The sequence below is a fragment of the Anomaloglossus baeobatrachus genome, chromosome 3 (assembly GCF_048569485.1).
Source record: "Anomaloglossus baeobatrachus isolate aAnoBae1 chromosome 3, aAnoBae1.hap1, whole genome shotgun sequence".
NCBI lineage: Eukaryota > Metazoa > Chordata > Amphibia > Anura > Aromobatidae > Anomaloglossus > Anomaloglossus baeobatrachus.
The window spans coordinates 195,571,887-195,586,955 of record NC_134355.1 but is presented as its reverse complement, the minus strand read 5'-3'; the positions used below and the strand labels follow the sequence as shown (position 1 = coordinate 195,586,955).

The following is a 15,069-nucleotide window of genomic DNA, read 5'->3' as shown; positions in this document are numbered from 1 at the left end:
ACCAAGGTAAACATCGGGTAACCAAGAAGCCCTTTCCTTGGTTACCCGATATTTACATTAGTTACTAGCACCGCCGCTGTCACGCTGCCAGTGCCGGCTCCCTGCTCCATGCACTCCTAGCCAGAGTACACATCGGGTTAATTACCCGATGTGTACTCCAGCTACGTTAGCAGGGAGCCGGCACTGGCAACGTGAGAGCACACCGCTTAGCGCTGGCTCCCTGCTCTCCTAGCCAGGGTACACATCGGGTTAATTACCCGATGTGTACTCCGGCTATGTGTGCAGGGAGCCAGCACTAAGCGGTGTGCTCTCACGCTGCCAGTGCTGGCTTCCTGCTCATGTAGCTGGAGTACACATCGGGTAATTAACCCGATGTGTACCCTGGCTAGGAGAGCAGGGAGCCAGCGCTAAGCGTGTGCGCTGGTAACCAAGGTAAATATCGGGTAATGGTTACCCGATATTTACCTTAGTTACCAAGTGCAGCATGGCTTCCACAGCGATGCGTGTCGTTATGATCGCTGCTGCGTCTGCTGTGTTTGACAGCTAAGCAGCGATCATAACAGCGACTTACTAGGTCGCTGTTGCGTCACAGAAAATGGTGACGTAACAACGACGTCGTTGTCGCTGTCGCTATGTGTGAACCCAGCTTAAGGCTTCATATCTCACCAGTCACTACAGCTCATACATACATTTGACTTGCAACTACTTAGCATATGATTAGTTATGCAGATTCTTGTCTTGTCAATGCATTGTTACTGTTTTGTTCCTGGTGTTTGAACTTTTTTTTCCTGTATACTACAAATAACAAACTGTTCTCACATTCCCTAATAGCTCAATGTGTTATTAGTGTGATTCACAAGCGAAAGGTCACTGGTTTGAATTGAGGAGCAGATTTCCCAAAAACGTGAAACAGCGTCATCCAGCTCATCGACAGCGGTCTCTCTGCCAAGAAAATTGCCAAGCTGCATCACGTGAGTGCCATCACAGTTGGAAGAATATGAAATGGAATCTGTCCATCCGTTCAAAAGTCAAGAGGTCCAGACAAAATGTTGGAGTCAACAAGTCGACTCATTACAAGATCTATTAAGTTCTGGCTCAATAGATACTGCAGTGGAGATGGCTCATATGCTTCTTAATAGTTAAAGCAGGGTGTCTAAGCAGGTATTGTGCGACGCACATTACGCAAGTCTGGAATGGTGGCCTGAAAAAAGGTGAAAATGCCTTGACTTCAATATCATCATATGAAGCGTCGACTCAAGTTTGCAAAAAAGTACGAAACGTGGACAATAGAACACTGGAAGCGGGTGTTTTGGAGCAATGAGATGAAAGTCAATAGACTAGGCTCTGATGGGTACAAATGGATCTGGAAGAAACAATGCATATAAGGGCTATCAGATTCAGAAAACAAAGAAATTATCAAGGTCATTGGAGGAAGCCTGATGATTTGGGGTTGTTTCACAGACAAAGGAATTGGATACTTGATCAGTACTGATGGTGGTCTCAATACTGAGCTATATATGAGTATCCAACAAGACACGTTCTCGTGCACTTGAGTACTATGGGTATGAAAGAATGACATAGCAATCCAGCAGGACAACAACCTGAAGCATACATCGACATTGGGGAAGAAATGGTTCAGTGGCAGTGAAGTGGAGGTGCTGGATTGGCCCCACAGTTCCCAGACCTTATCCAAATCAAACACTTATGGTTTGAGTTGAAGAAACAGCTGTATATATACCCAAGTGAGTTGACCAGTTTGCACCAACATTGGGAATGTGTGGAAGAGACCAGGGATCAGATTTTGGTCTAGACCTGCTTGAATCTGATCTGGAGCATGGCCAGAAGGATTTAGACAGTGTTGAAAGGTGGATTTACAAAATACTATGAAAGTAATAAAAAAATAAATTTAGATTTTTAGGAAAAACAGTAACAATGCAGTCATTTGACAAGAATTTGCATAACAAATCTTATGCTAAATAGTTTCAAGGCAGATTTATGTATAAGGTAGCCAAGATCATTGTCTATAAAAGGAAGGAAGTCTCATGCTGAAATCTGCAGCTGATGGGAGCTATGGAGCCTGAAAATCAATAAGTCCAAAAAAATTACCTTTTTGCTTGTCAGTGTAAATGTGGTTTGACAAAGTTTGGTAAATTGGTAAATGACATGCATTTAATTGTGCAAATGTAGGGTTAACGGTTGAGACTGGAACACACTAGGGAGCAGTTATATAGGCAGAAAAAGGGAGCCGTTTCCTGGGACAATCAGCTAGAACCCAGAGGTCATTGGTGCTAGACCTAGTGTCTGCCCGTTAGCAGACTGCTGTGTTAATGGTGTGTATGAAGATAGAGGACATCAGATAATATTTTCTGAGAACTGAGGAACTGAGATGAGAGACGTGAAAGACCACACAATTTGATAGACCGAAAAGTCCGATAGACTGCAATCCAGGCCAGGGAAGCTGATAAAACTGTACAGAGAGATACCCAAGTGAACTAGGAGACCCATGTAAAGGAGGAAGAATGGACAAATAATGACTTGTATCAGCAGGACGCTAGTGAAGACTTGACTGCAGTGAAAAGTACCTAAAATATGAGTATTGTCAGTTATAATCGCCATATTGGGACACAAGTTCCCCTACGGGGAGCTCAGGGTGCATCTCAGCCAGGAGTCTGTGACCCTCTGAGAATGGACTTTGTATGTAACAGTGAAGGCTGATACCAACGTGACTCTTCTAGGACAGGCCTCACAAGTCAATTGTGAACTAAGAGTGGTTGTGAGAGTCATAGCATTAGATCTCGAACCGTGCTGCCCTCACAGGGGATGACGAGGTCTCCATGGATTATTGACTAGACTGTTATGGGATACAAGACTGTGATGTGCAAGAGAAAGGAAAGGTTATTGTATGTAACTGAGAAGTGCCCATTCCTGTTTAAAGCAAGTGAACTGTGCATGAAAATTGGTGCCTATTAGCTGATGTATATACTGCTGTTTTCATCAAGTTCAGTAAAAGATGTATTGTTGACTTTGTTCTCCCTTGATTCATTGCAAACCATCTGGTCCTGGCCTGCTGTATCTAATGGCCATAGGCACTCTGCGGAGGTGTATCACCCAGATAACGACCATCACAGAGGCATGCACACTTATCCAGGACCCCATTTTCATGTAGTGTGGCGGGGGGTAGGAGACAAGTACCTCGATCACGGCTAACGTCCCGGGCCACGTTACATTGATGCCAAATTATTTCATTTTTTTAGTTTTTTTTTGTGGTGTCCCAGGAGCCATAATAAATACACACTTGAAAAAAAATATATACTTTTGTTACCCTATTCTGAGCGTTATACAATCTTCCATCAGTGGAGCTGTATGAGAGTTTTCCTTTTTGCGTAATTGTTACCATATTGTGGTACATGCAAGTTTTGTTTACATTTATTACATTCTATGGGAGGCAAAATTAACAAAAAAAATGTCATGAATTTATTTTATTGATTTTCTTAAACACTGTTTGCCATTCGGTATAATTGTCATATTATCTTTACGGGTCGTTATGATCACACCAAAGCTAAATTGATATGTTAGTTTATATTTAGCCACTATTGCTCAAGCAAAATGGAATCTAAAATAATATTTATTTTCTGGGGAGGTCACCACATTCTGAGACCTAGAACTTTTTTTTAGTAAATGAAATTATCTGAGGGTTTGTTTTTTACTAGACAAGTTGTAGTTTTTACTGCTAACAGTTTTAAGTACAAAAGATTTTTTGATCACTTTTTATTTCAGTTTTTGGTAGGAGGCATCAGCAAAAAAACATTTTTTTTTATAGAGTTCACTGTGCAGTATAATTGGCATGTGACCAAATATATCTTATTTTTTGGACTATAAGATACATCAGACCATAAGACGCACTTAAGTTTTATGCAGAAGGAAGATAGGAAAAAAAAAAAGCAAAAAATGTGGTCATGACGCGCTATTATGGGAGGGATCTGCTACTGACACCCCAATGGCCGTAATGTCCCCCAATTCTGTACTAATGTCCCCCATGCTGGGCTCCTTCCAGGTTTATATGATCCCCATCCTGGGCACATCCTGGTATATATGTCCATTATCTTGGCATATATGCTTCCCATCCTGGTATATATGTTCCCCATTTTGGTATATATGTCCCTCATCATGGGCCCATCCTGAAATCTATGCCTCCCATTTTGCCTCACACATAAAAAAATAACCAATAATACTAACCTTCCATCCACTCCCCTGGTGCACGGCGTCTTCTTCTAAGTCTGGGGCTACATGGGGATTACTGCTATCCCCTCGCATGACACTCGACTCACGCTGGCAGTACAGCAAAGCCGAGTGTCATGTGAGTGTCCCTGCGTTTGAGGTCCGATCGGACCTCAGCTGCAGTGGGCGGGCCGGCACTGAGGAGGGGCGGGCCGGCTCTGAGGAGGGGAGGGAGGGATTTATCTCCCTCTCTCCTCCATAGCTGGCTATTGCCATTCGCACCCTGCACTCGTGGTACACCGGTTTACCGCGAGTGCAGTGCGATCTTTCTCTCGCTCTATTGACTTGAATGGGTGCGAGAGAAACCAGGATCGCATTATAGTCGTAGCATGCTGCAATTGTTTTCTTGGTCCGATTAGGGCTGAGAAAATAATCGCTCATGTGTGCTGACACACAGGCTAATATTGGTCCGAGTGGAATGCGATTTTTATCGCACTCCACTCGTACCAATTTTCATGCCGTGTGGCTTAAGGCCGCTTTACATGCTACGATATATCTAACGATATGTCGTTGGGGTCACGTCATTAGTGATGCACATCCGGCCCCGTTTGACATATCGTAGCGTGTAACACAAATGAGCGACTGTGAACGAGCAAAGATATTCACCTTATCGTTGCTCGTTGACACGTCGCTCATTTTTAAAAAAAAAACGAACGTCCTTCTGTGCTCCGGTTGTTCATCGTTCCCGAGGCAGCACACGTCGCTCCGTGTTACACCCTGAGACCGATGAACTGCAGCTTACCTGCGGCCGCCGGCAATGCGGAAGGAAGGAGGTGGGCGGGATGTTTATGTCCTGCTTATCTCCGCCCCTCCGCTTCTATTGGCCGGCCGCTGTCACACCGAACGCCCCTCCCCATTCAGGAAGAGGATGTTCGCCGCCCACAGCGAGGTTGTTTGGGAGGTAAGTACATGTGACAGGGGTTACCGAGTTTGTGCGACACGGGCAACAAATTGCCCATATCGCACAAACAATGGGGGCGGGTGCGATCGCAAATGCAATCGCATGACATATCGACATATGTAAAGTGGGCTTTAGGCCTAATGCTAACAACTGACATTGGCATGTAAGTGGGGAAGTTTATAATGTTACTGCCACCAGTCACGGGTTTATGTCCAGGATTATGGACATAGAGAGCAGTGAATATATATTTTCTTTAATAGTGATTGCCTCAGTTGCTGCATTAAGCCAACAACTGGGACTATCAGTGTGTCACGTAATTAAAAAATTAATATTTCATGTTTCCTTTGTCCATAATCCTGCTTACCTCTTGGCACCAGTTTCAGTTTTGAGAGGTGGCGGAATTATGAACGTATGGAGTTGTGAATTTTTTTTTAATAGCGGGCACGTGTTCACCCCAACCGCTGGCTTCTGCCTCCTGTGATCTGCTCCACTGCCACTGTCCCCGCCCCCACAGCAAGACAGCACATCTGTACTATAAGACAAACCCCCCACTTTCCTCCCAAAATTAGGGAAAAAGAAGTGCCTCATAGAGTCCAAAAATGTGGTATTTTGATTTTGCAGGGTTAGGGTTTTTTTTAACAATTAAACCATTTTTTATTATTAATATTGGGATTTGGGTTTTATTATATTTTATATATTTTTTACACTTAACATTTTCTCCTTGGACCTGTGATCCTTTGCTCACTTTGATAATACTACAGTGCATTATCTTCCCTATCAGTCTTTGACTCACAGTTAGCCAATCAGACCCGACTCCCAGTGGGATCTGATTGGCTGAAGATATGGTATTCCGCGAGCGGGTTTTGATGGTCTAACAAAGTGAGCAATCTCCCTTTTACAGATTCCAGAAATGGAGTTAACCACCATAATTGTGATTTTAAATATTTCATGGTCACACCTATGGATCAAGTTGTAGTAAAAATTGTTTTAAATCCTTAAAAGGAAAAGATATATATTGGATGTTCAAGATCAATACATTAACAATAACTTTGGGTTTAAATGAGACTTTAGAAAATATCTATGGGTAAATTATCCGGATTATTCTTAAGATCTTTGATCTATATGTTATGATGCTACATTAAAGGGTGCTTTACACGCTGCGACATCGCTAACGATATATCGTCGGGGTCACGGTGCTTGTGACGCACATCCCGCGTCATTAGCGACATCGCAGCATGTGACAGCTAGGAGCGACGATCAACGATCGCAAAAACGTCAAAAAACGTTGATCGTTGACACGTCGCTCCTTTTCATAATATCGTTGGTGGTGCATGCCGCTGGTTGTTCGTCGTTCCTGCAGCATCACACATAGCGATGTGTCACACCGCAGGAACGACGAACATCTCCTTACCTGCGTCCACCGGCAATGAGGAAGGAAGAAGGTGGGCGGGATATTCCGCCCGCTCATCTCCGCCCCTCCGCTTCTATTGGACGGCTGCCATGTGACGTCGCTGTGACGCTGCATAAACCGCCCCCTTAGAAATAGACGGTTCGCCGGCCAGAGCGACGTTGTAGGGAAGGTAAGTCCGTGTGACGGGTGTAAGCGATGTTGTGCGCCACGGACAGCGATTTGCCCGTGACGCACAACCAACAAAGGCGGGTACGCTCACTAGCGATATCGATACTGAAATCGCAGCGTGTAAAGTGCCCTTAAGCTCTAACTACATGATCAATCCTGGTATGATAAATAATAAATCATTTATTTCTCACTCAGAATATTTTTGTTCCATTGAACTGCATGAGAAAAAATGATATCTGTGTACCTGAATTAATATTTTATGGATTGATTAAAGATTAAATTGATTAATATGATTTCACTACCCCTTTTTAAACCTTCTATAGTTTACCTGGGAGTTTTAAAGTAGCGTTATGGTATTTATTACAATTGTTCTTCCCGCTGTGATCATACAGACACGAGTTGGAGCATCTGGACAACATTCTCGCCAATAGTTTTAGATTTCCGTAGGCCATTCATCCAGTTTGTCAGTAATTCTGTTCCGACTTGCGACCATTTATTTTACCATACAGTGTACTTTAATACTGAGAAACATTTCTCTAGTGTGGGGAAATTGCAAATACAAAGACCCCACAATTCTGCCTTTTTTGGGGGTGGATTCATTGTGTTAAAAATGATCTGCCAACTTTATTCTCCAGGTGAGTACAATTACAGCAATGCAAAACTGGTCAAGTCTTATTAGTTTAGTGCTGAAAATAAAATCTGAATTTTGTAAAAAAAAAATGTTTTTTGTGTTGCCATTTTCTGAAACCATTTTTTCCATTGTTGGAGCTGTGTATGAGTTTACTTTTGGCGACCTTGACTGGCATTCTTATTGTAACCCCGTTGAGGTAAAAATGTAATTTTGATTACTTTTTATTGGATTTTTTATGTTCAAGAATTTCTTTTAATGGCATAAAATTGGCATAAAGTTTAGAACTTGGAAATGTGACAAATTGTGAAAAATGTTTCCAACAAATGTTTTCATCAATGCCCTTCATTAAGCGTGGTGTATTATCAGCCATATAGGTGATTGCCCTAAATGTTTGGGATTTTTACTGTTTTATTTTGGTACATGGGGTCATTTTAAAAATATATTCCTAAAATGAGCTCAGGCAAATTTTATCTAGCCATGTGTATATATTTAGTATTTGTAGTTTTTTAATATTTTATTTATTCTTATGTAAGTTCTATCCTTTTCTCTAGGTTTTTGAATCTGCCTCTGAGACACAGACACCCCCTAAACTAGTTGACTCCAATGAGGTAAGTGTCTAAAATATTTCTGACAATATTTTATGTTAGAGCCATAGCATTTATTTCATCCCTAAAAAGAGGGGCATATGTTGCGCAGTGAAGTCCCCATACCAAAAGTTAAAGAAGTGCCCCACAATGCAGCAAAATAGTTATGACCTATGACATCTACTAAACATGACCACTCAAAGTGTCCCACATTAAAGCATGACTGTTGTTTAACTTTTTATTTTATAAATCAATATTACACATGAAAATAAGCAACTTTGTGACATATGTCATGATCTGACTGTAGGGTAATGAAGGACAGGGGCTCCTATACTGTCTCTCACGCTAGGGGAGCTTAAGCTATCCCTAATCTCCGGATTACAAATGATGGTGGAGTTGCCGGAGTTCCTTGCCTTACTGTTCTGAACAAAACTAATCTGTTCTGCCCCACACCCACCCAGGGAAAAAAGGGGCAAGAGTAAGATGGTAACACAGACTAAGGAAAAAGCAAGAGAAGGAAGGCAGGCTTTCTAGCCTGCCTATGAACTACCAATTTGTGGGTCGATGCCCAAGACTGCCTGTGCTGTCAGACATCAGAGAAGTTAGCAGGCAGAGTGCCAGAATCTGAGTTCTCCACAGATCCGGACACCGCCATGACAGTCAGTGATGTTTGTAAATACCTCATTATGACAATATCTATTAGAAAAATTAGCTTCTTACTCCTCCTGGACTAATCTTTCATTCTCAAAATTTCAAGTAAAATCTGTCTTCAGTGAATACAGATTTGAGATCACCAAGATAAGAGAAGGCAATTGGTTTTTTTTCATAAGATTCTATGTTGAAAGGAGTGGAAAGGGAAGGAGAAACTCTGTCTCTAGCTCCTCTTTTCTCCTTGCCTTCCCCTTATACAATAGAATAATGTCAGTAACAACTGCCATCTCTTATCTCAAATTGTTCGGAGTAAAAAGACGGGTTTATAAACCGCGCTAGAAACCACAAAGGGTGTTTGTAAAAATAAAGATTCTTTTAATAAACCATTCCTACGCGTTTCAGAGGTATACACACCTCCTTCTTCAGGGAAAAAAAGTTGTTTTTTTCCCTGAAGAAGGAGGTGTGTATACCTCTGAAACGCGTAGGAATGGTTTATTAAAAGAATCTTTATTTTTACAAACACCCTTTGTGGTTTCTAGCGCGGTTTATAAACCCGTCTTTTTACTCCGAACAATTTAACTCTCTCCAACGGGGCCGCAGCTTCAACCACTTCAGCACTCACACAAGTCTGCACAGGGGTTGTGACTGTCACAACCTGATCAGGTGAGTGTATCCATCCCTTTTTGCCTTAAACCTTTATACCGGGTAAGACCCTATTTCTTGCGCCTTTTCCCTCCTCAGATTATCTCTTATCTCAGTAATATATAGTACAAATATGCATTCACTGAGTAGAGATTTTACCTGGAATTTGAGAATTTTGAGATTGAAAGATCAGTCCAGGAGAAAGAAGCAAATTTCTCTGATAAGATATCTCACAAAGTTGGCTATTTTCATCTGTACTATTGATTTATGAAATAAAAACGACGGTTACACCTTAACTTTTCAAGCAGGTTTGTGCAGGATGGAAACCTTTGCTCCTGAATGAATATAATAATAATAATAATTTTATTCATTTATATAGCGCTATTAATTCCATAGCACTTTACATACATTGGCAACACTGTCCCCATTGGGGCTCACAATCTAGAGTCCCTATCTGTATGTCTTTGGAATGTGGGAGGAAACCGGAGTACCCGGAGGAAACCCACGCAAACACGGGGAGAACATACAAACTCCTTGCAGATGGTGCCCTTGGTGGGATTTGAACCCAGGACCCCAGCGCTGCAAGACTGCAGTGCTAACCACTGAGCCACCGTGCCGCCCATATATGCTACAATTTGTTAAAGATTTAATCTATCAAAGTAAAAAAAAATACATACTTAAAGATATAGAATGAACACTTGATGATGCAAATAAGTGGTACATTTAGATAAGCCGTATTGAATGAGTATTTATAGATACATTTTTTTCCATGCCTGCAATCACCTCACGAATGAGACCATTTGTTCGACAAATGACTGACTTATGCTCCTGAAAACATCCATTATGTATGGGCACAAAACAATTATATTGGTGATCGTTCTGTCCCCATCATTACCAGTTGAATTGTGTAAACAAACTTCTAAATGAGTACTAAATGCCTTGTTGTCAATCTGCGCTCGTTAAGGACTCATTCACACGACTGTTCCGTTTTTGCAGTCCGTAAAAAACGGTCCTGTTTTTTCATGGATGCATCCGTGTGGCATCCGTGTGACAACCGCATCCATCCCGTTCCATTCAGTATACGGTCCGTGCATAATTCGTGTGACTTCCATTTTTTTTGCGGACCGGAAGGAGAGTTACATGCAGTCCAGGATATCTGACCAGATGCTGGTCCCAATATAAAGTCTATGGGGAACAGAATCTGGGGTAAAGGAGTAGGAGCAAGCGCTACATACTCACTGATCACCGTCATGGCTGTCACACTGCTCCCGCGGCAGCTCTTTGATCTTCCCGAGCAGGCTGCTCATTAGGCTCATACATAGTCACTCCTCCCCCATCTGTGATTGTTTACAGTCAGACGCGCCCCCCATGCTGAGTGACAGCTGTCTGACTGCAACTAATCACAGCAGCGGGTCTATATCATACAGTACAATAAGTAAATAGATAAATAAATAAATAATTAAAAAAATAGCGTACGGTCCCCCCCAATTTTGATACCAGCCTAGATAAAGCCTCACAGCTGGGGGCTGGTATTCTCAGGCTGGGGAAACCCACGTCATTGGGAGCAACCCCACCCTAAAACTATCAGCCAGCAGCCGGCCAAAATTTCCGCATCCATTAGATGCGACAGTCCCAGGATTTTACCCAGCTCATTCCGTTGCCCTGGTGCGGTGGCAAACAGGGTAATATATGGGGTTGATACTAGATGTGTAATGTCACCTGGCATCAAGCACAGAGGTTAGTGATATTTCGGTGTCTATCAGATACCCGACATCACTAACTCAGTCAGTAATAAAAAAAAAATAGACGACAAACAAATTTTTATTTGTAAAAACACTCCCCAAAACATCAAAACATTCCCTCTTTCACCAATTTTTTGGAATGAAAAAACAAATCTGGGTCCGGCGTAATTAAATAAGGGAGTCCCACGACGATCCATACTCACTGTCCTAGTCAATGAAGAACAGAATGTTCCCCATTTGCTGGGAGAGCAGTGCAGTGACCTGTGCTAACATCATGAGGTCAGCCCAGGTCACTGCAGGGCATGACCAGCACTGACTTCAGGAGGTTAGCGAGGTACATTGCCTGGGTGATGAAGTCTGCTGCACTCCTGACGTCAGCGCTCGCCACTGAGTTCAATGACCGCCGCGTTCATAAGCCAAGTGTAATGCCTGATTGGAGCCACAGACTCAGACTGGCTGTAAGGGTGTCTGAGAGAAAAGCCGCTCACAAAGCAGGACCTCAAGAAGTCTGCAACCCTTTAACCCCTATACAGGGATTTGGAATTACACAGAGCCCCAGAGATCACTACCTGTGGTAGGCTGTAGTCTGTGGTCGTCAGGCAGGGTAAAAAACCAGGAGATTCTAAACAGGAACAGAATCGGCAGGCAAGGGCGTAGTGAGGAGACAAAGCAGAGGTCAAATCTGGAACTTGCAGCAAAGTACAAAAACGACAGGCAGGAGAGTAGTCAAACAACAAGCAAAGGTCAGCCCACAGGCATCAACATACAAACAGCACATGAGCCAGGAGTACAGAACTATCTCTGGCAGTGGTCATGTGACAGGAGGGGGAATAAGAAGGATGTGGTGTCTTCCCATTGGCTGCAGGTGAATGTTAGCAACTTCAGCTGGAAGACACACGCCACCTACAGTCAGCCAGTGGTACTGCAGATTCCAGGGAAACCCAGCCTAGTGGATGAGCGGAGCCTGTGCTCCGCAGAGCCACGGGCACCGACCCCTCTCCCATCACCAGCACTATCCATGGTGGGAACATGGCATCGTCTGGTGATCAGAGCAGAAGTCGCAGGAGCGGACTCCAGTGGGGACGTGACAGTACCCCCCCCCCACCACGAGGGGCCACCGGACCCTCAAAACCCGGCTTGTCAGGGAACTGGAGGTGAAATTGCCGGACAAGACCTTTAGCGTGGACCTCACTTGCTGGGACCCATGATCGCTCCTCAGGGCCATAACCCTTCCAATGTACAAGATACTGCACTGCCCCTCTAACAATACGGGAGTCAAGGATTCTCTGTACTTCATACTCTAGGCTACCCTTGACCAAAACAGGAGGAGGGGGGGGCCTGGCTGGGTGAATGGGAACACGATACAACTTGAGGAGGGATTTGTGGAACACGTTCCATATTTTGAAGGACTGAGGGAGGTTCAGGCGGAAAGCTGTGGGATTGATGACCTCGACTATCTCGTAAGGTCCAATAAATCTGGGACCCAGCTTAGCAGAAGGGACCTTGAGTTTAATATGATGGATGGACAACCATACCTTATCCCCAGCTCCAAGGCTTGGGCCCTTGGAACGCCTCTTATTAGCAGCTGATACTTGACCACCCTGTGCCCTCTTCAAGTTCTCTTTCACCTCAGACCAGATAGCCTTCAGTTTGTGCACAGTGCTTTCAGCCTCAGGAGTATCCACCATAGCAGAAGAAAAGGACCCAAAATGTGGATGCAACCCGAAATTGCAGAAAAAAGGGGTAGTCTGGATAGACTCCTGATACTGGTTATTAATGGCAAACTCAGCTAGTGGTAGATATTCCACCCAGTCAGACTGATGATCAGACACATAACACTGGAGATATTGTTCTAAGATTTGATTAGAACGTTCAGTCTGACCATTGGTCTCTGGGTGGTAGGCAGAAGAAAAAGATAACTCTATATTAATCTTTTTACAAAAAGCCCTTCAGAATTTCGAGATGAACCCCGTGTAACCGCACAATATGCCTAATGAACAACCTGCTAAGCATTTCAGAATTAGGTAAACCGGACAATGGAATAAAATGACACTGTTTACTGGATCTATCCACTACTACCCAGATACAAGTCTTCCCTTCTGAGGGTGGAAGGTCAGTGATGAAGTTCATGGAGAGGTGGGTCCAAGGACTTTCTGGAATAGGTAGGGACTGGAGAAATCCAGCGGGACGGGTACGGGGTGTCTTGGCTTGAGCACAAATTTCACAGGCCAGTACGTATTCCTTACAGTCCTTTGCTGTGGTTGGCCACCAAAAGCTCCTAGTTACAAGTCGGAGGGTATTGCCTATACCAGGGTGATCTGCAAGGACAGAATTATGGGACTCCTGAAGTACCCGTAGACGAAGTGGGGGAGCGACAAACAGTTTACGGTCAGGAGTGGTTTCAGGGGCCTGGTCTTGGGCATCACGGATTTGTTCTATCAAATCTATGGATACCGATGATACAACAATGCCCTTACCTAAAATAGGGACTGGTTCGATGTTTTCTGACTGAGAGGGACAGAAGCTACGGGAAAGGGAATCAGCTCTTGTGTTCTTGGTACCAGGCCAAAACGTCACCACGAAATCAAATCTGGAGAAGAAGAATGCCCACCTAGCTTGCCTAGGATTGAGTCTCTTAGCAGATTCCAGATAAGTGAGGTTCTTATGGTCTGTGATGACTGTGACCTTATGTTTGGCACCCTCGAGGAAGTGGCGCCATTCCTCGAGGCCCATTTAATGGCCAACAGCTCACGATTACCAATATCATAGTTTGTCTCGGTGGGAGAAAATTTGCGGGAAAAGAAAGCACACAAGGACGAAGTTGAGTAAGAGACAGAGTACCTTGTGATAGCACTGCCCCCACTCCAACTTCAGAGGCATCGACTTCTACAATAACGGACGCATAAGGTCAGGCTGAACCAGAATCGGGTCTGAGGAAAAACATTTTTTTAATGTAGAGAAGGCATGGATCGCCTCTGGCTTCCAATTAACCACATCAGCTCCCTTTTTAGTCAAATCAGTGAGGGGTTTGGCAATCTTGGAAAAATCCTTAATAAATTTGTGATAATAATTTGCAAACCCAAGGAAACGCTGCAAGGCTTTCAGGGACTTGGGTTGCACCCATTTCTTAATCGGTTGAAGCTTAGAGGGATCCATGCGGAAGTCTTCTGCAGACAATATATAACCCAGGAAATTAACCTCATCAACAAAAAAAACCACATTTTTCATACTTAGCAAATAGGGAGTTCTCCCTGAGTCTCTGGAGTACAGTGCATACATGTTGGACATGTGACTTAGCATCAGGAGAATAAATCAGGATGTCATCCAGATAGACCACCACATATTGACCACAAATATCTCTGAAAATGTCATTAACAAAGTTCTGAAAGACAGCCGGCGCATTAGTTAACCCAAAAGGCATTACCAAGTACGCATAGTGTCCCTCTGGAGTGTTAAATGCCGTTTTCTACTCATCTCCTTCTCTGATGCGGATTAGGTTATATGCACCCCTGAGATCCAGCTTCGTGAAGTACCGGGCTCCTGTGAGCTGGTTAAAGAGATCGGGGATTAGTGGCAGAGGGTACTGATTCTTTACAGTAATAGCATTAAGTTCACGGTCGTCAATACAAGGTCTGAGGCCACCGTCTTAATTCTCCACAAAAAAGAACCAAGCGCCGACTGGTGACCTGGATGGTCTGATTAACCCTCTCTGCAGACTGTCTGCTATATAACCTTTGATGGCCTGACGTTCTGGACCAGAAAGATTATAAATCCTATCCTTGGTGAGTCGAGAATTGGGGACCAAATCTATGGGGCAGTCATAATCTCTGTGTGGAGGTAATTTTTCAGAGTCAGAAACAGAAAACACGTCAGCAAAATCCCTGAATGCATGAGGTATGACTACAGGTTCAGCTCTAGTCAGGTTCACAGATAAAGACATACACGTCTCCTGACACTCAGGGCTCCAGCGCACAATCTCACCTTGGTGCCAGTCTATGACTGCGCAGCCATGGCATACCCAATACTACTGCTGCTGTCAGGTTCTCAAGAACAAAAAATGA

The 15,069-nt window shown here is 43.7% G+C and overlaps 1 protein-coding gene across 2 annotated transcripts in view; it reads left to right on the top strand.

The window, feature by feature from the left end:
- TIAM2 (TIAM Rac1 associated GEF 2) overlaps positions 1-15,069 on the top strand; it is a 519,289-nt gene that overhangs the window by 335,927 nt on the left and 168,293 nt on the right. For both annotated transcript variants that reach the window (XM_075339675.1, XM_075339674.1), the window contains exon 10: positions 7,941-7,997. In XM_075339675.1, coding sequence (XP_075195790.1) covers positions 7,941-7,997 — 57 coding nt within the window. The remainder of the gene's footprint in view (positions 1-7,940; positions 7,998-15,069) is intronic.